Raw genomic sequence first — 25,085 nt, 5'->3', positions numbered from 1 at the left:
TAAAAATAAAAAAAGCTGATGACAATCTTTTTCAGCATGTGAGCCCCACATTGCATCAAATTAATATCAAAACAAATAATATCGATCTAGTATAATGGATCCCACTATAAAATACAAATAAATAATTATGTCTCATTATATAATGTACATGATAATTACACAATTACTATTGGGTTAATTTCACAAATGTACAAAAATAACAAAAATATAGTTTCACGGAATTTTAAATACTTTACGATTTTTTTGATTTTATTTACATAAAATACAGTCTTTTTATGTTGAAATTTTGTTCATTTGTTGTTAATTTTTTGTTATATGTATATTATTTTTTGTTATTTTTTTTGTTGTTATTTTCATGTTACTTTTATGTTGTTTTCTTGTTGATTTTATGTTATTTTCGTGTTATTTTTTGGAAAACCGTAAAAATGTAAAAAAACATTCTTTGAACATAAAAATGTAAATATTTTACAAAAAATGGTGTCTTATGTAATTATTCCATTACTATTAGTAGGAATATTAGCCATATAATTATCTAATTTCAATACATGTGTTCACTCTCTCTTTTAATCATTTATGGCTCGTTTAGTACGTTGTATTGTATTGTTTTATATTATAATGTATTGATTAGTATTATTTAATTCAATATTATGTTTATTATTGACTTGTATTAAAAGGTTGTGTAAAGTTATAATCTATTTTCAATAAACTCGACCCCAACACCGCCTTTGGGTTAGGTCCAGGTCCAGGTTCAGTTTGAGTCTGGGTCCTGGTACGGGGTCTCGGTCCTGATCCCAGTTTGGCTCCGATCTTGGGTCTGGATCCGAGTCTAGGTCGGAGATTAGAATTGACTACGAATCCTTTGTAAATATTACAATACAAGTTAATACGTACAATTTGTTATATATTAAATAATACAACTTACATTGTATTAAAAAATTTGATCGTAATAATTAATATATTGTTTTATCTAAATATAATGTGATTTATCATTTAATAAAATACGATTCTTATACAACATACCAAGAAAGTCCTTAATAATATAATAATCACAATACGAGTTTAAGTTTCTATTTAACAAATCTTATAGTTATGACGATAAAAATTATAGCTCAGTGTGAATCTCAACCACCTTCAAGATAATAAGTCGAGCACCACAAGAACAAAAAACTATGGTAGTGTTACACCTCTAGCATTGGTCATAAACACACACTTCAAATATAAGAGAATAACTACACCATTCCCTTTTGGGCGTGGTAAAATAAAGCGTACGCTAGAACTATTTTAACGACCAATACTCAAAAGAAAAAAAAATGTAATAAAGAAAAAATAGATAACATGTTTTTAATTAAGTATATTTAACTATTAGTGATGACATAAACTATAACTTTTAAAACTTTTAAAACATTTATATATGTTATAATCATAAACCAAACCTAATGGTAGATGTAGTTATAGTAAGATGACAAATTTTGTCTTTTTTCATAAAATAAAATATAAAGAAAATAATCCTAATTAAAAATGTTAAGATCATATATAGTTGGGTAGTAGTGTAGTGAAGTAGCTCAACCTCATCACATGGAAAAAGCAAAAGTGGACCAATGTTTTGAACAACTGAATAAACCACTCGAGTGACTCAATGAGAGTCTCACATAAGTGTAGACCATACATACAAATATATAGTGGAAATTTCACACACACATATATACACACATACATATATGTCTATATTTATACAGCTAGCTAATTGTGGCTTCTGGTCTCAGTCACACTTCTAAGCATTACTTGTAAAGAGAAAAGGACCACATTCACATTTAGTAGAAAAAAAAAATGAAAAAAAAAGGAGTTGAATGTGTCAATCAAGTTATCATAAAATGAATGAGTGAGTTGAGCCAGCCCACACAGCCTAGCCATATTATATTTTGTTTCCCTTTACTCACACTCATTCATCTTAGAGAATCAAAATCTGTCATTCCAAAACCCATATGAGATAAAAGCCAAAACTATAGAATAAAAGATAAAAGAATAATTTCATCACTGACAACTAACCTAAATTCTTCTTGCTTACTTATATTATTGTTGATAATACTAATATAGTAATGGGCAATGATTTGGAGGGACAATATATTTTTACCCCACCTTCAATTTCCAACTCAAGGTGGCGTTGGGTTAGAGGTAATGAAATGGAATGGAATAAAAAGGAAATAATTTTCATTTCATTCCTTTGTTTGGTTGCATTTTAAAGTATTGGAATGGCATTCCAATGGAATGTTCTTTCCACCATTTTGGTGGAATGACTATTCTATTTTTTTTTTAAAAAAAAATGAATGACCATTCCAATGTAACAAGAAAAAAAAATTTAATGATTTTTTTATTATTTTTTTTTAATGCATTTTAAATTTTATTCCATTCTATTTCTCTTTCTATTCTTATTCCCATTCCTATTCCTAATTTTTTTTTCCTCCCAACCAAACGCCTCGCATTCTTATTGTTCGGATCTAAATCTTCTGAATTAATAACTTTTTGAGAATGGAAAACAGACAATTTTATACCGAAACACTTGTAAATTTAATAATTTTAACACAGTATTTGATAGCAAAATTCGTATAAGCAACATCCTTGTTTCATTTTTTTTAAACATATAAGAATAAGAATGAAAATGAGAATAGGAATAGAAATAGGAATGGAATGGAATAAAAATTAAAATACATAAAAAAATTGGTAAAAAAATCATTAATTTTTTTCTCTTGTTACATTGGAATGATCTTTCCTTATTTTTTAAAATAGAATAGTCATTCCACCAAAATGGTGGAAAGAACATTCCATTGAAATGCCATTCCAATATTTTAAAATGCAACGAAACAAAAAAATGGAATGAAAATTATTTCCTTTCTATTTCATTCCCTCCAACCAAACGCTTGTAAATATATACAATTAGATTTACTCAATTCAATACTAATTGATTTTATATCTAAAAGCTTAACACAATTTGTTAAGTATATAAAGAATATGATCAATTTATAAGTACACCCACATAATTGTTAAAGAGTAAAAAAAAAGGGTCAAAAGTAATTAATAAGTAATATTAATCTTTGAATTTCTTTGTTAGTTTTTATTTGGATTTGTTTATTTATTTAATGGGTTAGGTTGGTAAGTTAAAACAAACCCATCTAAGTGATCATTTGTGTTTTTGCTTAAAATCCACAATTTGGCATCTTTCCTCTATTTTTTGTGTTTTGATTTTATTTAATAAGGTTATTAAATCACAATCATTTGGGTGGATTTTGGATAATACTTTCTTTTTGGGTCATTTCAAAGAACTTCTTTTCCCTTTTGTTGAGAAAAAAGGAAAAAAAACAAGTGAGGAGATAGTGTGTCATTCTCAAATTTATATTATATATATCCATCAAGAAAAGTAAATTATAATTAGATAAACAATTTAATAATAATAATTATTATTATAATCCATTCAATTGTCAACATTTTCTAGTTTATGCAATTATGGTATTTGTGATTGGAATAAATATGATTAAGACTATTGAGATTTTGATATTGTATGAAAAGACAATGTGTGAAGTTATATTAATTTGTTCCCACAAAACTTTTTATTTTTTAATTTTTCCACCAAAGTATAAAAAGACAATTTGGTGAAGAAGAAGAAGATATAATAATATTAGTAATTAATGTTTATAATTGTTTGAATGAATTGTGTGTTTATAATGGATGTCCTCAATGTTGAGGGAAATAAGTCCATTTTTTTATTAAAATAATAAATAAATTAAAAAAAAAAAAAGAACATATTATATGTAACCAATAAGAGCACCGACTAGATAGATTCTATTCTCATACCTCCAAAAATAAATATATAAATAAAAAGATTATTAAAGTGACAAAAATCATGTTCTTATTACTTGCACGTTTAATATAATTATAATAACTATTATTTTGAAAAATACATGTATCTGTATTAAGTATAAATAAATAAATTAATAGCAATAAGAACATACTAAATTATAAGTATATATAATGTAGCATATATAACAAATAGCAATAAGAACAAAATTTCTTCCTATTAATTAATATTATGCTATAGAAGATTTCCAAACATTATCATATATAACACAATTTTACTACTACTATTATTATTAAAAAAAAAAAAGACAATTTGATGTGCATTTAAAAGGCTGAATTGGCAAAGCTTTGAATAAATTTGAAAGTATAAATAAATAATTATATGGTTTTACTATTATACTCATGTTGAGTACATAACTAAAATTTTGACCAAAAATAAAATAATTGTTTTTTTTTTTTAGAAGGACTAAACTTATTGTTAGGCCATTGAAAATATTTTATTGCCGCGTTTTAAATATAATAAAATGCATCCAAGATTTTGATTTTTTTTTCTTTTAATAAAAAAACAATGTTTGATTAAGATTGATAATTTTGATAGTAAATATTAAGAAATTTTACACAAAATGACTATTTTGACTAATTTTTTAACATTTATATTGTCTTCTTTTAAACATTTTTACTTTTTGAAGTCTTCTTTGGTGTTTTTTTAAAGTTTATAAATTACATATATACGATATACTCACAAATTTTCACTTAAAATATCTAACACTACTACTAATCCGAACTAAGCATCACTAATCTATTTCTTTTCTTCTTCTTTTGCTAAGACAAAATTATTTAAAAATTTCTTCAAAATCGTATCCACATATATATAAAAATCCATTTGAAGAAACCGAATGAAGCTTCGAAACACCCTTTTGTCTTGAGAGCATACTTTTGTCCTAGATTTCTTCATCTAACAACAACAGCAATCATGATCCACTACATAGAATTCAAAGTTGCTCAATGTGTTCCGAGTAAAGTTTTGATTGCTCAGAATTCAGAGTTGCTCAAGCCTGTGTTGGAAGAATTAATAAGTGAAGCATGCTCTGTTCTAAATGCACCCAGACAAGAGCTCGGGACTGGATGATGTGAATCCTGCTTTTTTCAAAAAATATTGGGAGATAGTTAGTCATGATATGGTGAGAATGGTTCGAATTTTTTTTAATTGTGATGTTCTCTTGGAGGGCATTAATTGAAACTAATGTGGTTTTCATTCCCAAGAAGAATCCTTCTGGGGGATTTGCAGCCTATTTCTTTGTGTAATGTGTTGGTCAAAGTGATTATTAAGATGATTGCTAATAGGATAAAATAGTTGTTGGATGTTGTTGTGTTTGATATTCAAAGTGCGTTTATTTCATATCGTCTAATCTTCGATAATATCATAGTCTCTTTTGAAGCCATCCACTTCTTGAAAAGAAAAAGAAGAGGTCAGGAGAGTAGTATGACTCTTAAGTTAGATATGAGTGAGACGTATGACAAGGTGGAGTGAGGTTATCTTTGTACACTTTTGCTTCAAATGGAATTTACAGAGATTGAGTTGATTTGATTCTTACTTGTATCACTTCAATGTTTTATATTATTGTACACGGTAGTAAATAAAAAGGCCTATCTTTTCAACTTGTGGCATCCGACAAGAATATCTATTGTCTCATTATTTATTTATAATATGTGTCGAGGTTTTTTTTTCATAAGTTCGAGTCTATGAATCTCATAAAACATTAGAGGAGTCAAAGTTTGCAAACAAACTCCTACAAACTCCTGTTAATACTTTCATTAAAAAAATTTAACTACACACTAATAAAATAATTTGTAGATTACTAAATACTAGGCACATATATTTTCATGTCATTCAAAACCATTCCGAAATTGAGGGAAATTTTTTTAAAAAAAAAACAGAAAAAAACAACAAATACACTTAAGTTGACAAAAATAGAATAAGACGAAACGACAAACTTTCAGAACACCAGTCAATTTTCGTGGGTTGTCGTTTTTCCTCCAAACCGAAAACAATGACTCTCCTTTGCTTTCTTCAAATCAAAACAACGCTCCTCTCATTTTTTCCTTAATTTTTTATTATTTATTTATTTTTTTCAGTTATTAATTTTCGAATTCATTTCTTACCTGAACTGACCTGACAAGACTACGTGTTTGAAATTACCAATGACCCAGATTTGACACGTGTCCAAATATTAAACCCAGTATAACCAGCTTATTTGCACGCCCAAATAAATAGTAATTAATTAATTAAGCTGCGTTTAATAATATTTCGTTTGCTTTTAGGCGATATTGTACTGTATTATATTTAATACAATATAATACGGTATAATATAGTGTACAAAATAAATTTTTAGAGCAACTCTAATAGTAGCATTTTTGAAGATGCTCTATATTTCTAATCATTCAAAATATAATATTTTATTCTATTTTTCTTCTATATTATTTTTGACACCTTTAATTCTAAAAATACTCTAATAGTATAATACTTTTTAAAAATATTATAATTATGATATCACATATTATTATATACATATAATTTTTTTTTTCTTTATTAAACTATTATATATATATTGCACTTTTAATTTTTTATTGTATAAAAAAACATAGCATCAATGCCGTGCCATCAAGGCAAATTTTAAGAATAACATTCTTTTATCTCCAATGGTATAGCATCCCTATATTTTGCCACATAAGCTTTCCACCTCATCAAGCATTCTTCAAAATATTACCATTGGATGCTCTTAGGGCATGTTTACTTAAAGGCATGATATTAGTTGTGGGACTAGAGAAAATAAAGGGAAAGATCTCTCCCATTTTTATAGGGAATACATTTCCCTTTCATAACTTAATTTATTTTAATTTTACTTTTATTAATTAAAAATAAAAATGATAACTATGTCTTTTAAAAATCTATAAACAAAAAAATAATTACATGTTCTAATAATAGAAATTTTGTCAAATTAAGACATTCTGATTATTTTTCTTAGTTATGTGAAATTGTGAACAAAATAATATGATTCTGGTTTTTTTTCCGAAGAGTTTAGTAAACAACATAATAAAATATTGTTTCCGATTATTTTATATTTTCAACCGATTCATTTCTTCCATTAATTGTTCTGATTCCAGTTATAGTTTAGTAAATGTGTTATTAAACTTTGTTTGGTATACTGTATTAGTATTGTATGGCATAGTATTATATTGAACTGTATTTTATGCAATGTTTTTTATATAAAATTATATGAATTTTTTTTAGAAAAAAAATATAAAAATGTATACATTAGTTAGAAAAAATTATAAAAAAAAATCAAAATAAGTATTGAAATTAACATAAAATAATATGAGGAATTTTTTTTAAAAAATAGTAAAATTAATTTTTAAAAATTATTTAAGTTTATATTTTTTTTTAACAATAAGAAGTATCTATATTTTATAGAGTGCAAATATAATTTTTCCAAATTCTAACCAAGTTGCTCATGGTTTAGCTAAGTATGAGTGAAATCTCAAATTCTATTTTCTCTTTTGTTGTAAACGATATGCAGTTTTAATAACAGTGAAATTTCTCAAAAAAAAAAAAACTAAGCCTATTTTATATTCCAAATCGGCAAAAACCGCTGTTATTCCCGCTCATTCCACGTTTTTTTTTAATTTTTATTTCTTTTAATAATTTGGGTGAAACCAAAGGCTTCAATAATGCGCGGGTGATTCCACCCGATTTAATTTGAACCCTCACCGCCCACCCACACTTCGCCACGTCATCACTGTAAATTTTATTTTTATTTAATTATTTAAACATAGAAAATTAACAATTAATTTAAAAAATTAGGAAATAGAAAATTCAAACTTCAAATTTAAACTATATTTTCTTTGTTTCTCTTTCTCTCACTACCACTCACGCCAGTTCTTTCTCTTTCTCTCTCTTCATTTTCTTTCTTCTCTGCAACTCAAACTCTTTGGCTTAAAGAAGACGAAAACCAAAAATATATATATACGCATATATATAAATTTGTGTGTGTATATATATATAAATATAAATATATATATTCTTGAGAAAAAGAGGAGGAAAAAAAACGATGATTTTTGCTTTTTTGGTTCGAGCCATGTGAGGTCTTCTGACACATTCTTTGATTTTACTTGTTATTATTATTCTTCTTCTATTTGTGCAACATTTTTGGGGGTACTGAGTCGCTGACTCGTCGACTCACCAACTCGCTGGGTTGCTTCGAACCTTCATGGCCTCGTCGTCTCGAGCAAGAAGCAGCTCGCCATTTTCGCACCGCAAGCAGTCAAGTCCTTACTCATCGACTTCTTCGTCTTCTTCGTTTGTCAACGGTCGTATTATACCTCGTTCTTGCTCTACCTCGGCTTCTTCTTACTTCAACTCAGGTAGTGGTGGAGTAGGTTCTCGATCCATGACGTCTAGTCAGGGCCGTTCCGATTCAGTGTACGGTGGTCCACGGACTTACGGTAGTCGTACTCCTGTGGGATTCCCTTCTGAAGAGCTGATTGCTGAGCCTCTTGATGCGCCGAGGGCTGGAGGGGATAGTATATCTGTGACGATTCGGTTTAGGCCTTTGAGGTAATGGTAGATCTGAGCTTGTTTGATCAGATCTATGGAGTTTTGGATTGGAGTGAATTGAACCTTTTGGTCGTAGGGCCTTGTTTTTAGGTAAATGTGATTCATTGGTCTGGTTTTTTGGGGGCTTTTTTGTTTGCTTGCAGTGAGAGAGAGTTTCAGAAAGGGGATGAAATTGCTTGGTATGCAGACGGAGATAAAATTGTGAGAAATGAATATAATCCTGCTACAGCTTATGCATTTGGTACTATACTTTTTCCTTTGTAATCATTTTTTCTTGTTTAATTTTGAATTCAATTTTGATTGATTGATCATTTTTGGCTTCGGAAAATTCATGAATTGAAAATGCAGATGACCAATCGATTTGGTGTTGAATTTTATTAAGTTTTAGTTAGTAAGTAGAGAAATTGATTATGTGTTGTTTTTTTTGGGGTGGGTGATTTTGTTTGGCAGATAAAGTCTTTGGACCACATACGAATTCGCAAGATGTATATGAGGTAGCGGCTAAACCTGTAGTCAAGGCTGCCATGGAGGGTGTAAATGGTATTGAATTTTCCTTTTCAAGACTCTTAATGGGTCAATTTTATTAATTGGAATCTTAGAAAAAAAAAATTAAATTTAGTAATTCATATAACTAGCGCTTTGAATTTATTTGACTTTGAAAGCTAATTCACTAAATTGATTAATAGTAACTGCATTGAAGTTTCTTTATTGTAGTTTAATTTTTGTTAATGTATATTTTTTCGGATCTTAAATGCAGGAACAGTTTTTGCCTATGGTGTGACAAGTAGTGGGAAGACGCACACTATGCATGTAATTGTCTATTTTTTAAATATATCCATTTTATCACTAGAGAAATTTAAGCATTTTTCTTAGGGATACAACTGTGAGGCTCAATAAATTATCATAGCATTGGTGATTGTTTGTAAAATTTATTCCTAACTGGGCTATGCAATTTAGACTTTCCTCAGTTCTCTGGCAGACTGGCACCCAATCTATGACAATAAATTATTCTTGGAGATTACAATGTTCGGCTAGTGAATTGTTTGGGTTTGGGCAGCTACTCTAAGTTGCATTTTCAGAAAACTACATTTGTTGCTTGAGAAATGTTATTTTAGAAAAAATACATAACACTCTGTACAACCCTCATCTACATGATTATCTTCAATTCAATTTTAGGGTGTTATTTCAGCTCTTATGCTTCGATTGAGGGTCCTTTATGTAAACGGAAAAGACAATATCTTATTCCATCATCTGGCGAAAATGTTGTTTCTTATTACCTGTAATATTATTTGCTTCTGATCCAAAAATAAACTTATGAAGTTGCTATGTGTTATAGTATTCTCCATTACTCTGCTAATTTCTTCTGGCAATTTTGAACAGGGAGATCAAAATGCTCCAGGTGTTATACCATTGGCCATAAAGGATGTGTTCAGTATTATTCAAGATGTAAGTACTATTGCTGTTGCAGTAGATACGTATATATGTGTATTCTTTCTATTTTTTTTTTTGTGCGTAGTGCAAAACGAATAAATAAACACTTTTTCATTTCTGTTTATATTAACTTTTCAATGCTATTAAAGGTCTGGTGGAGCCTGACTGTCTTCTTAGAAATATGGTTATGCTATTAGTCTCTATAGTTTCATGATTTGACATCCTGATATTCATGCAAACTCTTTAATCTAATTATGAAGTTGTAGGGCAACTCTTTAGGATAATTGCTTCACTGATTGATCAAATTTAAGTGTTGTTTGTGCATGTGTGTGGGTGTGTTTGAGGTTAAAAAGCTGTAGTTATTTTTTTTTTTTTGTTTGATACATGAATGTTATATGTATGAAAGGTACTTGTCAGTGTTATTCTTGATTAGTCTGGATTTTGGTTGATTTCAATGATATACTGGTTTAAGTTGCTTGCTTTAATGACTAATTGATAGCTGGCTATTATTACAGACTCCAGGAAGAGAGTTTTTGCTTCGGGTATCATATCTTGAAATTTATAATGAGGTCAGTTCTTCTCTTATGGATTGTTAATTTTATAAAGCAAGAATTTGATTGGGAAGCTGTATTCTTTTATTTTTTTTTCCTTTTTCATATTGCACTGTCATATGTTTGGATTTGTTTTTTACAGTTGCATTATTGAAATTGGTTTCTACCATCACATTTCAAGATTACAGTTTTCATTTTCTTTATGTTATTCTTTCTTCCCATCAATACTACTTATTTGTACAAATATTCTGTTATTGATGTCTGATTTTACACTAAAAATAGTTACTCTAATTTGTGTCACCTAATTGATTTGTTAAGCTATTTGTGCTTCTGTATCAGGTGATCAATGACTTGCTTGATCCCACTGGACAAAATTTACGTGTTAGAGAAGATGCACAGGTTTTTCACTTTTCTGCTATTTAATAGAAACATTATCTACTGTTATCTTTTGTTTATAAACATTTATTACATTACCGCTTTCTTCATGATGCACTTTTCTTAAAAAGAAAAGTTTATGAGTACCTTTACTTTTATGATCATGGATGGATTTCTGACATTTCTTTATGTGGTCATGTGAAGGGTACCTATGTTGAAGGTATCAAGGAAGAGGTTGTTCTGTCACCTGGGCATGCACTTTCTTTTATTGCTGCTGGAGAAGGTATTTGAACTCTCTCTTCATCATTATGTATTTTTTATTACTCCCCACGAGGCAAGAGATGCTCTTTTCATAAAGGTTAGATTGTCAGATCTATATCATCTAAGTTATAATGTTGTTCGTTTGTGGCTGCTGGTTATGCAGAGCACCGTCATGTTGGATCAAACAATTTCAATTTGTTGAGTAGTCGAAGTCACACCATTTTCACCCTGGTAATTGTTTATCAATTTTCGTCTATTGCTGTCTCAAATTTTATGTCCTTGCATGAATTAACTTGCAAGTTTTTAGCCAAAATTTAATTTTCATAGTTCTCATATCTGAGTAAGATTATTTAAAATAATTTCTTGTCTTTTACAATCTTTAGCTATATGGATTATTATTTGTTAAATTTTCATCAACTAAAACCATTCCTAATTTTCACAGTTTTAACAGTTCTTATTTCAGACAGTTTTTTCCCACTCTCTAACTTGCTTATGCATTTGCAGATGATTGAGAGTAGTGATCATGGTGACGAGTATGACGGAGTGATATTTTCTCAACTTGTACGGTGCAAATCAATTTCTTACTACACAGATGAATCATTGTCCACTTAATAATATTCTAATCTAATTTTTGTTTTCTTATGTATTGTCTTTATAGAATTTGATTGATTTAGCTGGATCCGAAAGCTCAAAAACTGAAACCACTGGACTACGAAGAAAGGAAGGAGCCTATATAAACAAAAGTCTTTTAACTCTTGGAACAGTAGGTGTTTTGCAATTCAATATGTCTCCACTAAACTACTATGAATATCAATATCCTTCTTACTTCTGTCTAGATTTTAATCTGCAGAGTGTGCCGTATCTCTTATAAAGAACCACCTAGCTGTCCAGTGTTCAATCTTTCATTCCCTTATATAATATTCTAAACTATCTTAGTTAAGGATTGAGTAATCCCTGTCAGTAATTGTTCTTTATATATATACACACATATTTTTATTCAGCATGAGTATTCTTGTATATGAAGATCCTTGTGAATTGTAAGGTCATAATCTAATTGTATAGTTGCAATGTGAAGGTCATAGGGAAATTGAGTGAAGGGAAGGCATCTCATGTTCCATACCGAGATTCTAAGCTTACCCGTCTACTGCAATCTTCATTAGGTGGCCATGGTCATGTTTCGGTGAGTTTGATAATTATAATTAAACCATTGTCAATGGATGTAAATAAAGGGTTGCTTTTGTGGAAGTAATTATTTTCAATCATATACATATTGATTCAGATTTTTAATTACGAATATTTCGTACTTTGCTTTTTAATGATCGAGTAATATTTTATTTTCATGATGTATTTTGATCATGTATGCTGGATGACTTTGCAATCTAATCTATTATATATATTTTGTTTTTGCTCATGTATGAACATTACCAGCTTATATGTACTGTTACTCCGGCTTCAAGTAACATGGAGGAAACTCATAATACATTGAAATTTGCAAGCAGAGCAAAGAGAGTAGAAATCTATGCATCTCGTAATAAGGTGTGATGCGACTCTAGTTTGTGATTTCATTTTAAAGGCATTATATAGTGATAGGTATTAAACCTTTCTCTCAATTACTCCTCCAGATTATTGATGAGAAATCATTAATTAAGAAATATCAAAGAGAAATTTCAACTCTTAAAGAAGAGCTTGATCAGCTTAGGAGTGGTGTGATTGTTGGTGTCAGTCACGAGGAAATTATGAGCTTACGACAACAGGTATTTTATTTACTCTGGTTTCTTTTTGATCACCAAATCAGTTATATCTATGTAGTTTTTTTAACTAAACGGTATACCTTTTATCATTATGCAACTCATAGAAAGATATCGTTCTCTTAACATCAAGTGTCTTGATTTTTTTTGGCAAATAGCTGGAAGAAGGTCAGGTCAAAATGCAATCAAGGCTAGAGGAAGAAGAAGAAGCCAAGGCTGCTCTCATGAGTAGAATCCAAAGGCTAACAAAGCTTATCCTAGTTTCTTCTAAAAATACAATTCCCGGCTGTCTGCCTGAGATTCCCAGTCACCAACGTAGTCTTTCTGTTGGCGAGGATGATGTGAGTTTTTGTTCCAATTCTGTAATCATTGGATCTGCTTTTGCATGCCCTACTATAGTTTTCCTGACTTCTTAAGTGGTTTAACTTTAAGCAAATTATACGAGTTAATATAAATAGTTGCCCTTCTATCTTATGAGGGCTGTATTTCACCCACACATAAAATTTCTAGTGCTCAATTCTGAAAAGGTGTGATAATATTATGTTTTACCCCTTTTAGAAATTGGATATAACACGCGAGGGTTCTTTGCTTGGAGAGGGTGAGAGCCAGAGAGACTCCCAAATTTTGGCCACAGATTCGTCTTATGAGTTCAGGCATAAAAGATCTTCCAGCAGGTGGAATGAAGAACTCTCATCTGCTAGTAGTATCATTACTGAATCAACTCAAGCCGGAGAACTTATCAGTGGTTCAAAATTCTCTTCGGTACGTTTGCTTACCTACATAGTGCAAGCAAGGACATGGCTACATATCCCTATAGTATGCATATTTGTCCATCCCAAATATCCCTAGAAAAGTCATGGCCACATGGTTCATCTTCGAGTCGTGTTTGTTTACTTTTTTGTTTTTAAGAAAATATAACTAATTTATGAAAGTAAAATATGAGAAGAATAGAATAATTGCAACCAAATTAAATTCATTGTGATTGAATACTTTGGATTACTTACTAGTCTGGATTTTGATTAAATATGAGCTGTTATCCATACTGTATTTTAGGGAGGGATCACAATGTCAGATCAGATAGACCTTCTTGTTGAACAAGTTAAGATGCTTGCTGGGGAAATTGCATTTGGCACCAGCACCTTGAAGCGCTTAGTGGAGCAGTCTTTGAATGATCCTGAGAGCTCGAAAGCCCAGGTATATATTTATTTAAGTATCCCACGTACAGTGTGCATCTTAGTGGAGTTGGTTTAGACATAGATGGATCCTTTAAATTCCCTAGGAATTTCATATCATGTGATTTATGCTTTCCAAGAGCCACTATGTAATATGTTTGTCTGGTCATCCACTTATTCTTTGTACTATAACTTGTCTTGTTGATTCAATAGAACAAGTAATTTTGGAATACATAATCGTTGTCCAGCTCTTTCTGGCTGAAACTTATATTTCTCATGTCTCTTATGGTGAGGCGAGCAAAGTTTAACGCAAATCGTCTTTTTTTTTCTTTCTCAAAATACAGATACAGAACTTGGAACGTGAAATCCAAGAAAAGAGAAGGCAAATGAGGGTTTTAGAACAACGCATTGTTGAAAGTGGTGAGGCTTCTGTTGCTAATGCATCAATGGTTGACATGCAACAGGTAATTTGAATTCTTCATCTTTCACATGTAATCATCTACTGTTGATTATTGTTGTAACTCTTGTTTCATGCTCAAGCAGACAGTAAAGAGATTAATGACCCAGTGTAATGAGAAGGGATTTGAATTGGAGGTGGGTTTTCATTAATCATTTTATTGCTGTTTCTGATGTATTTAAGTGCATTTATTTTACAAGTATAAACATTTACACAATATTAATTGCAGATTAAAACAGCAGACAACCGTATTCTCCAGGAGCAGCTGCAGAATAAGGTTAGCATTCTATTTCATTTTCATATATTTTTTTAAAATACATTTCTATTATATTTCTGTACAAATATAAATTTCAATACAAGTGTTATTTCTTATGTCATTAATCTGATTGTGTTCAGTGTTCTGAGGTCAAAGAGTTACAAGAAAGAATAAACATGCTAGAGCAGCGGTTGGCTTCATTTACGGGCAATAAATCACCAGCTTCTTCTGAGCAGTATTACTCTGAAGAGTATGCTGATGAATTGAAAAAGAAAGTGCAGTCGCAGGTGATTTCTGGGTTTCTAGCTTCTGCAGATATAACTGAATAGACTGTAATGTATTTTTGACGTGTTGATGAACATGTGGTATTTCATCTCCCAACTTTTTGACCCAGTGATCCATAAGTTCTTTTTATTTTTAAATATATATATTAAACTTGATATTTGATGCGAATGAAAGTTTTGCTCTTTAAATATGAAATTTGTGCTTCTGTGTATAAGTTTTTTAGATTCTGGCTTTCTGCTATGCTTATTTGGAGCTAAATTTCATTCTGGTTTGTGTTCTCAGGAGATTGAGAATGAAAAACTAAAGCTTGAGCACGTTCAGCTTTCAGAGGAGAACAGTGGATTGCGTGTTCAGAATCAAAAGCTAGCTGAAGAAGCTTCTTACGCTAAGGAGTTGGCCTCTGCTGCTGCAGTTGAGCTGAAGAATTTGGCTGGTGAAGTGACAAAGCAATCATTGCAGAATGCAAAGCTGGAAAAAGAATTGTTGGCAGCGCGGGAACTAGCAAATTCTAGAAGTGCTGTTTTGCATAACGTTAATGGTGCTAACCGCAAGTTCAGTGATGGAAATAGACCTGGGAGGAAAGTGAGGCCTTCTGGTCGTGCCAATGATTATTCTAGCATGGGGGGTGATGACTTTGAGTCATTGATTCTTGATGCAGAGGATATGAAGTTGGAACTTCAAGCAAGAAAACAACGAGAGGCGGCTCTTGAGGCTGCCCTTACTGAAAAGGAATACATCGAGGAAGAGTATAGGAAAAAGGTTGAAGAGGCAAAGAGAAGAGAGGAAGCCTTGGAAAATGATTTAGCAAACATGTGGGTGCTTGTGGCAAAGTTAAAAAAAGAGGCCGCAGCCGTCCATGATATGAATGGCGATGAGAGGCAGAGTGATCCTTCAGAAACTATTAATGGCGGGAAAACAAATGACTTCGACAGTGCTACTGTCCCTAAAGAGAGACAAATTGTTGAAGTTACTACTAAACCAGCTGATGAAATTCCCAAGGAAGAACCCCTTGTCGCCCGCCTCAAGGTATCACTTCTTTTCCTTGATTTCATTCCTTGCATAATTTTAAATCCACAAGGAAAATGCACTTGTTGATCAAGAAACTAAAAAGTTCTCGAAAAAGTGTTAAGGTATCTCAAACTCAAGATGTATGTTGTTTTCAGGCTCGAATGCAAGAGATGAAGGAAAAGGAGCTGAAACAAATGGGGAATGGAGATGCCAATTCTCACATGTGTAAAGTATGTTTTGAATCCCCGACCGCTGCAATTCTTTTGCCGTGTCGCCATTTTTGTTGTAAGAAGTCATCATCATTCCTATGAATCCTACTTGCTTGATTTCACTTTTAACATTAAATTAAAACTAATCATATTTATCATTTTGTTTTGCAGTATGTAAATCTTGTTCATTAGCTTGTTCAGAGTGTCCTATCTGTAGAACTAAGATTTCAGATAGGCTTTTCGCTTTTCCTTCTTAACTGAGGCTGCAGTTACCCCCTTCCAACTAAGGTTCTTCTTCTTCTTATGATTATTATATTACAATATATAGACATATATTCATAGGAAGACTCTTAGGAGCATCAATTTTTGTATATAGAAAAATTATAAACTAATTTTGTTTTATATATTATGCATAAATTCAAATAATAAGTTGTATTTACTATTTAAATTTTATATTTCACATTGTAAATTAACATCTGTAATTGTTATACATATAACCATAATAAAACAAAAATTGCGGCAAAAATATATTGTCTTACAATTTTATTGCAGTCGTACTATTTTTGATTGTTAAGTGTCAGCTTAGAAACACGAGGTGACATATTATTAGAATGCGTATCAAAATATATGGTCACATGTTTCTGAATTGACACTTGATGGTCAAAAAAGAGTACAACTGCAATAAAATCGTAAGATAAAATATTTTTGTCTTTTTTATTAGAGTTTTATGTGTAACAATTATAAAAGTTAAAGAATTTTCACTACATATTATATTATATTGTTGAAAATAGAAAACGCCCCTACTATAGGGGCAAAACTTATACCCTCACCTAAAACACTCTCTATATTTATGCATTTTTTGGTTATTTGATATAATTTTCTTATATATATATATATTTATTTTTATTTTACAGGGAAGAATGTTATGGTGTCTCACATGTTCTAAAATTTTCCGTGAAATTGCGGTGCAAATTAAATTCTTTTATTAGTTTGCATGTATGTAAGTGTAAACTGTCTAAAAGGTATATCATTAATATTTGTTTTTCTTTTCCTTAGGGGAGGCTGTAAAATAAGAATTTTTTAAAGGAAGAAAAAAAAAGAAGAGAAAGAAAAAAGGAATTATCAGATTTAAACACTATGCAGAATGTTGCTTTGTTTTTTCAAGATGCAGCAGAATGTGTGATTGGTCTTGTATAGAAACAAACAAATATATTCGTAACAAAATTTATATATATGTTTTTGTTTTCTTTTACTATATACTAGCTGAATGTACGTGCCGAGCCACGTATTGCTAGTTTCATTTAAGATTTTAGTCTTTTTAAGATTTTGAATGTATTTTATTTTTAAAGATTACAAATTTTTTGTTTGAAAAAATTAAATATTTATATTTAAAATATTATTTAATAATGTATTAAAAATAATATTAGTGTAATTATAAAATTGTAAATAAATTTATTATTGGAGTAGTAGATTATTCTATTTAGTTCTTTTTTTAACATAGCATTGTAATGTAAGTTTATATCTATAAATATTCTGTAAAGTGTTAATATTATATGAACATCTCCATTTGTAAAGTAGTATATCTGCAATCACACAAAGATAGAAGTGGTATTTCTGCTTCCTATGCTTATCTAGAGAAAACATTAGATAAGTGAGGTTAACTTTAATATATAAAGATTTTTCTTTTTTAAAAAATAAATAAAAAAATTATTAATATTCTCCCAAGATAAGTTTGTTAGAGATATTAATATTATAAATAAAATAAGATATTAATATTATAAATAAAATAAGATTTTTTAATTTAAAAAGAGATTATTAATATTTAAAAGATTGTTTAATTTTTTGGGTTTAATTATTGGGTTTATTTGTTAACGGGAATCAAACCTAATCGTTAAATTTAACAGAATATTCTTTTTATTTTTAAGTATATTCTGTTAAACCAAGAAATACCGTTAGATAAACACTTTTAATATATAAAGATATATATATTTATTTTTTTATTTATTTTGAAACAAATGTATTTTAAGACTAGTAGTATTAATTAGGGAATTTTACAAAAATACTGCTTTTGGGCCAAAACTTTACAATTATACTGGGACACGGCAAAAACAACATTTTTACTGCCCCAGCCCAATTTCATTACTTTTGTACTGTCCAAGCCCAACAGTATAACATTTATACTGTGAACAGAAAAACACACGGGAAACAACCTTCTTCGTGTGTGGGGAGACGCCGGAGACGGAAATCACCAAGAAAAAACCATTAAATCCGGCAAGAATAAACAAAAGCAGTAAAATCGACGTCAATAAATAATCATGGCAAAACAACAGTAAAACAACACTAAAACAATCAAACAAAACAAAAGAAAAAAATGATTAAAAAAAACAAACAATCTGCTGCACAACCTCAACACCAGATGCAAAATCAACTATGTTTGCAAGTCTATTCCTAGAAAATTATAAAAAAAAAAACTACTAAAACAACACTGAAACAACACAAAAACAAATGAAGCAAATATAACTACTTAGAAAAATATAAAAGAAACACACACCTCAAAACTCTCTTGTAAGTGAGCTCGTCAAATATATTTATAGGAGAACCAAAAGAAAAAAACTACAAAAATAGCCAAAGAGAACGAAGAAGAAATGTATTTATAGCCTCCATCTTCCACACTCACAGACATAACCATCACAACAACACGAGAACACCCAGAAAATACCTATTAATTCCAGCGAGATGGAGCAAGTATGATGAAATCGGCATCAAATAAAGAAATCATGAAAAACAACAGTAAAACAATACTAAAACAATACTAAAACAAAAAAAACAATAAAAAAGAAATGATCAAAAATTAACTATGTTGTGCACATCCTCAATACTAAATGCACTACATTTGCAAGAAAAGTTCTAGAAAATTAGAACAAAAAAAAACCACACTAACTCTTATATTTTAAAAAAAAAAACATAACTAAGAACTTCAAAAAATTAAAAAAAAAAAAAAAGAAGAAGAAAAGAAAAGAAGATGAAGAAGAAGAACTAAGAACTATCACCATCATGGTCTTCCTTCCCCTCATCATCTCAGCCATGAATTATCTATTCTGTGTCTTTGCAGCCGGTGTTCTAAGTTTCTTTCTTTTCCTTCAATATTTTTTTTTTTTTGAATGGTTCCTTCAATATAATTAAGTATATATAATAGTAGAGTTGGACATCATATATATATGTTGATAGGAGAGGAGATGTACGTGGCAAGGCAAGCATGCATGAACTGATTTGTGACATCTCACATCTCACATCTCACATCTCTACATATATATAATAGTAGAGGGTTAGCTTTATTGAGTAGTGTGTGTGAGAGTTGTCACATCTCACATCCAAATCAATCATTTTAATAAAACAAAAAAATTTAAATTTTGAAGTGGGGAGACACAACTACCCATTATTTCTTATTTTATTATTATTATTATAAAATATTTTGGAAAAATGAAGCAATGAAGCAATTGGTAATGAATTATGTACTCTGGAATCCGAAGAAAATAACCAAACACAGCTAAAGTTTCAAGGCAGTAAACTGCCAAAAAAAAAAAAAAAACAGTACAAATGTTGTTTCCAGCGTGGCACAGTATAAATGTAATAAAATAGAAAAAATCAGTAGTGGGTGTAAATTTCTCAAACTATTACTACAAAAATTAGCATTGATTAACTACCCTTTATTCTTTTGAAAATGCTTACCAATGTAAAAAATTTAATATTGGTTATAAAAGTATGTAAGTGATGAATTTGGTTGCCTTTTAACTTATGTAAAAAAAATTGCAATTTTTTACATCAACAGTATCTACTAATGTAATAAAACTATGTACGAAGTTTTGGCATTATTTTTTATTTTTATTTTTAACATACTGAGGACCAACAAATAAAATTACAAAATTAGTTTAGCCACAATTATCCCACTGAACTGAACTAAGGTTGAATGGGTTTGCGGGTTTTGTGAAAAAAAAAAAGGGTTTTACAAATGTACTAGATATTTACAATTTTATTGCTACACGAATTTTTTTACAAAAATATTTTTTTTTATATAAAACAATCATAAAATAACATAATAAAACAACTAAATATTAATCATAGAATAACTGTGAAAATTTAACACAATATATAGAGGAAATTACACTCTATATCCTTTTTATATTGTCTTCTTTTATTTTTACCCTCTTTTCTAAAGTTTATTATTTGGGGAGTTATATTTGCACCCCATAAAATTATAAATACACCCCATTATTAAAAAAAATATAAACTTAAATAATTTTTAAAAATTACTTTTTAAATTTTTTTTCTCACATTATTTTATGTTAATTTCAATACTTATTTTGATTTTATTTTTATAATTTTTTCTAACTCATGTATATATTTTTTTTGTTTTTTTCTAAGAAAATTTCATATAATTTTTTATTTTTAATTTTTTTGTCATAATTTTTAAAATGTAATTTAATTTTGTTTGATAGGTATATTTTTTAAGAATATAAATTGAAAGAAAAAAGTTAAAAATACTTAGTAAAATTAAAGATATAAATTTTATATAAAATAAAAATTATTAAAATGGAGTGTACTTATAAATTTTTGGGGTGTAAATAAAATTTCCCTTATTATTTTTATCTCTTTTTTTAAATATTGTACCAATTTTGTCCCTATCACTTCAAGATACTTTTTATATAACTCTCTTACAATGCATATAAAAAGAGGTATATTTCAATTAAATATGAAATTAGAGGTAAATTTGATTAATCGATTAAAAAAAAAAAAAGGTATTTTTAACTTACCCCCACAATATATAATATAGAATTTACACACTATTTTTAAAAAGAATTCCATCCCATAGTAAAAAAGAAAAAAAAAAATTAGAAATTCTAATATGTAGTGTAAAAATTCTAAAAACAAATGATTTCTTGCCCGTGTAGTAGTGATTGAGTTGAACTAATAAGTTCACGGGTGGACGGGTCCAACGGGTCACGTGTGGTTTGGGTTTATTTATTTATTTCCCTTTATCTTACTCTACTACAAAAGATATAATTCCTCTTTTGTTCTTAAAATTTTAGATATGACAAAGGTTTTCTTTTTTAAAAGTTTTTTCTCTTTGAATTTAAAGAGTTTGATATTTTTAGTGGATAATTCTATTCTCTTCTCCCTTCTTAAGATCGTTTACATTGTTATTTATTTTTTCGGGTGTATATCTAGTTTTGTTGTATATTATTTCACTAGATGTACACTACAGATAGAAATCGAGACTACTTAATTAGAATTTTTTTTTTCTACCAATGTACCTTTGATTTCTTATCAATAAAATTTTTGGTTATTTTATTAAAACTGATAATAATAATAATTGGTACCGGTGTATGGCTGCATACGGTATAGACCTAGACTGTTAGTATTGGAAGTTTTTCTCACCATTGTTACATAGTAACAAAGAAATAGAAAGAGAAGGAGAAGAGAAGAAGAAAGAGGAAAGAAACAGAGAAAGAGATTGAAAAGGAAAAAAGTACAAATATATACAAGGCTCAAACAGCCAAAAGCAAACAAACAGACCATAACAGAATTGTAACCGAATTGGATAACAACCACTAACAACTAACTAACATTCTAACTGTCTTTACATAGGCTTATATTTATGTAAAATATAAACTCGGACCTATTTGTTCAAATCTCACAGGTACAACTTAACCCGCATGTACTTAACATGTGTTTTCTAATTTTCGGGTTTCATGGGTCAAATCCGATCCAAATGTTCAAATATTAAAATTTGAAAAAATTATATAAAAAATATTAGTTTAAACTATATTTAGACAAAAAAAATCTTACAAAAAGTAAGATGTTATTTTTTGTTCAATGATCAAGATCTCAATATTTATAGAAATTATATATTTTTTAAAAAATATAAAGTGTATTTTTGTAGTTATAACATACATTACAATTTTTTTTGAGAGGTACATTACAAATTTGCATACATCGGTTTTTGGGAATAATTTAGTGTATATGATTGATTTCTGAACACACCCTAATTGTGAAATGTTTAACATTTATTCAAGTAAAAGTTGTTGGTGAGAATGATATTGCGTGTAGAGTTTTATAGTTTTTATTTATTTACTTATTTTACAAGTAATAGACATAGTTAGTTGGATATATATATTTGATCAATTAGTCAATGGTGTTTTCTTGCCAAAGATGCCAAAATGCTTCTTTAGGTTTTAGCTATGAGATTTTTAATAATATAATGTAGTGTTTGATTCATTGTCAAAAGATAATAGAATGTAATAGGAATTGGGAAAATAACCAGCTTTTTTTTTTTTTTTTGTGAAATGATTTTTACGTTTAAAGTTTTTTTTTCTACGGTATTTTATGAAAATACAGATATTAATAAAAAAACTATATGAAAGTAAGAGGAAAACAATATCAAAACATTATAAAAATAATATACAAATATAAAAAAAAAATCAACAAAATAACAAGAGTAGAACATAAAAATACATTAAAAGATCATATTTTTCTGTAAAATAAAATTTTAAAAACGGTAAAAATATTTAAAATCTAGTACAAACTTATTTTTGTAATTTTTTTTTTGCTATTTTTGTGTATTTACCTAGGGGTGTTCACAATGTATCCGATCCAATCCAATCCGCACGATCCAATCCAATCCAATCCGCAAAATGCGGATATCTGCACTTGTGCGGATTGGATTGGATTGAAAAATCCAAAATCCGCACTTGTGCGGATTGGATGTTGTTTGACCTCAAAAAGTAACCGATCCGCACTTAATTATACATATTTTTAAAAAAATATAATATATAATATATATTAATAAAAAAAAACACAAACTTCTTTTAGTAACATATTGAGTTGGTGCATTTTATTTATTTTATAATAAAAAACACAAGAAAAATAATTTTTATTCACATAGACACATACACATAAATTTAAATATATGTATACTAGCTTAGTCATTTTAGTAAGAGATACATATCTATTTTAATGTAAATCTAAAGATAAGTACATATATATTGATATATATATATATATATTGGTTTAATTTGTATATAAATAGAGATGGAAATAGATTATTATTGGAGATTAAGAAACAATAGTCTTTTTTTTTAATTTTTTTTCCATGAAATATTAAATAATTTATTATTAAAAAAATAACCGATCCAATCCGCACTATTGCGGATTGGATTGGATTGGATTGGATTTAAACTCTTATGCGGATCGGATTGGATCCAAAATATGAAATCCGCACTTAGTGCGGATTGGATGTTGTTTGACCAAAAAAGTACGGATTGGATCGGATGAACACCCCTATATTTACCCATGAAAGGGATAATTACATAAGGTACCATTTTTTGTAAAAAAATTATATTTTTACGTTTAAAGAATTTTTTTTTTTTACATTTTTATTGATTTCTATAGAAACAACAAGAAAACTACATAAAAGTAACATGAAAATAGCATTTAAATAACATCAAAATAACAACAAAAAATAACATGCAGATAATAAAAAAATCAACAACAAATTAACAAGAGTAAAACATAAAAGACCGTATTTTCTGTAAATAAAATAAAAAAAATCGTAAAAATATTTAAAATTCCGTAAAACTGTATTTTTGTAATGTTTTTTGTTATTTTTGTGTATTTGTGAAATTATCCCTTTATGAAATTATCCCTAGTATTATTGGATAGGCCCAACTCAAGAGGAGGGTTCCAAGATATACTTGCCATATAGTTTGGCCCAATTTTATTCAGAAAACAAAAACCCATTTTTCATTTTCAGAAATATCATATTTTAGATTTCTACGATAATATATATTAAAAGCAATATAATATTTTTCTTTAAAAAGGTTCAATTTTAATGAAGCATTTTTGGAAAGATAATAGAATTGAGTGATTTATTGATAAAACAATGGTATATTATTTCGTTCTTACATAAATGAAGTAATGATGATTTTGTAAGTACAAAACTATATTATTTTTTCATATAAGTAAATAGTGCAATAATAATTACATTGTAAAGGGGAATTTTCTGTTAAAGGAGCTTATTTGTTGGATCAAGAGAAGCGTTTTAAGGAGTCTCGTGACATCTGGAAATAGATTTGGAATCCAGAAATTCATCCTCGGTTGGCCCTTACGCTTTGGCGATCAGTTAATGAATGTATCCCTACAAAAGCAAAGTTGCCTTCCGTTGATGATAAAACCTGCGATTTGTGTGATGTTGGTATGGAAACTTGTATGCATCTCTTTAAGGATTGCTCGCTGGCGCGGGCTCTTTGGTTCTCAAATCCTTTTTCTTTCAAAGTGGAGGAGTTCCCTGGTATTGACTTGATGAGCTTTTTGGAAAATCTCATTGGAAGCCTCCCAGTCAAGCTAAAAATTCAGACTCTTATCAGTGCGGCTTGCATATTCTCTAAAATTTGGTATGCAAGGAATCAACTTAGGGTGGTGGGCAAAATGGTCTCTCTTCAGTGCCTTCTGATGAGAATTCAGAAGATGCTTCAGGAACAATTGAGTTGGCAGGACACAGGTTCTAATCAGAGAGATACAAATGTGGGGAATGGAGTGCCCGTGGGGTCCCTGGAGCTTCCTGGCGACACACTCTTTCTCACAGATGCTTCTTGGGAGAACAATATAGCTGGTTTAGCAGTGGTTTTTGTCGATCGAGGCAGGGAGACTTGGGAAGTGAGATTAAGCAAGAAAGAGGCATATTCGGCAATGGAGGCTGAAACTCAAGCGATTTTTAATGCTCTGATTTGGGCTAAGGAAATTGGCCTAGACAATGTTACTATTTTATCGGATGCTCAAGTAGTAGTTAATGCATTTAACACTCTAATGTAA

General features: G+C 29.3%; 2 protein-coding genes across 2 annotated transcripts; both read left to right on the top strand.

Moving 5' to 3' along the window:
* The first annotated feature begins 7,764 nt into the window (after nucleotides 1-7,764).
* LOC115724477 (kinesin-like protein KIN-7D, mitochondrial) lies at nucleotides 7,765-17,472 on the top strand. Its single transcript, XM_030653768.2, has 25 exons — nucleotides 7,765-8,464; nucleotides 8,608-8,705; nucleotides 8,915-9,004; nucleotides 9,222-9,274; nucleotides 9,845-9,910; nucleotides 10,411-10,464; nucleotides 10,786-10,845; nucleotides 11,026-11,104; nucleotides 11,246-11,313; nucleotides 11,587-11,643; nucleotides 11,741-11,845; nucleotides 12,158-12,262; nucleotides 12,511-12,618; nucleotides 12,705-12,836; nucleotides 12,989-13,171; nucleotides 13,389-13,592; nucleotides 13,884-14,024; nucleotides 14,347-14,466; nucleotides 14,546-14,596; nucleotides 14,689-14,736; nucleotides 14,856-15,002; nucleotides 15,283-16,026; nucleotides 16,164-16,293; nucleotides 16,389-16,505; nucleotides 17,132-17,472. The coding sequence occupies exons 1-24, from the start codon at nucleotides 8,118-8,120 to the stop codon at nucleotides 16,472-16,474; spliced, it is 3,276 nt and encodes a 1,091-aa protein (XP_030509628.2). The 5' UTR covers nucleotides 7,765-8,117; the 3' UTR covers nucleotides 16,475-16,505; nucleotides 17,132-17,472.
* A 6,998-nt stretch (nucleotides 17,473-24,470) lies between these two features.
* Nucleotides 24,471-25,085, top strand: LOC133039381 (uncharacterized). Its single transcript, XM_061118266.1, has one exon. It carries the CDS (start codon nucleotides 24,471-24,473, stop codon nucleotides 25,083-25,085), a length of 615 nt encoding a protein of 204 aa, XP_060974249.1.

This window comes from Cannabis sativa, chromosome 6 (genome assembly GCF_029168945.1).
Source record: "Cannabis sativa cultivar Pink pepper isolate KNU-18-1 chromosome 6, ASM2916894v1, whole genome shotgun sequence".
NCBI classification, from domain to species: domain Eukaryota; kingdom Viridiplantae; phylum Streptophyta; class Magnoliopsida; order Rosales; family Cannabaceae; genus Cannabis; species Cannabis sativa.
Note: the sequence above shows the minus strand (reverse complement) of the source record. Positions and strands in the feature narration are given on the sequence as shown.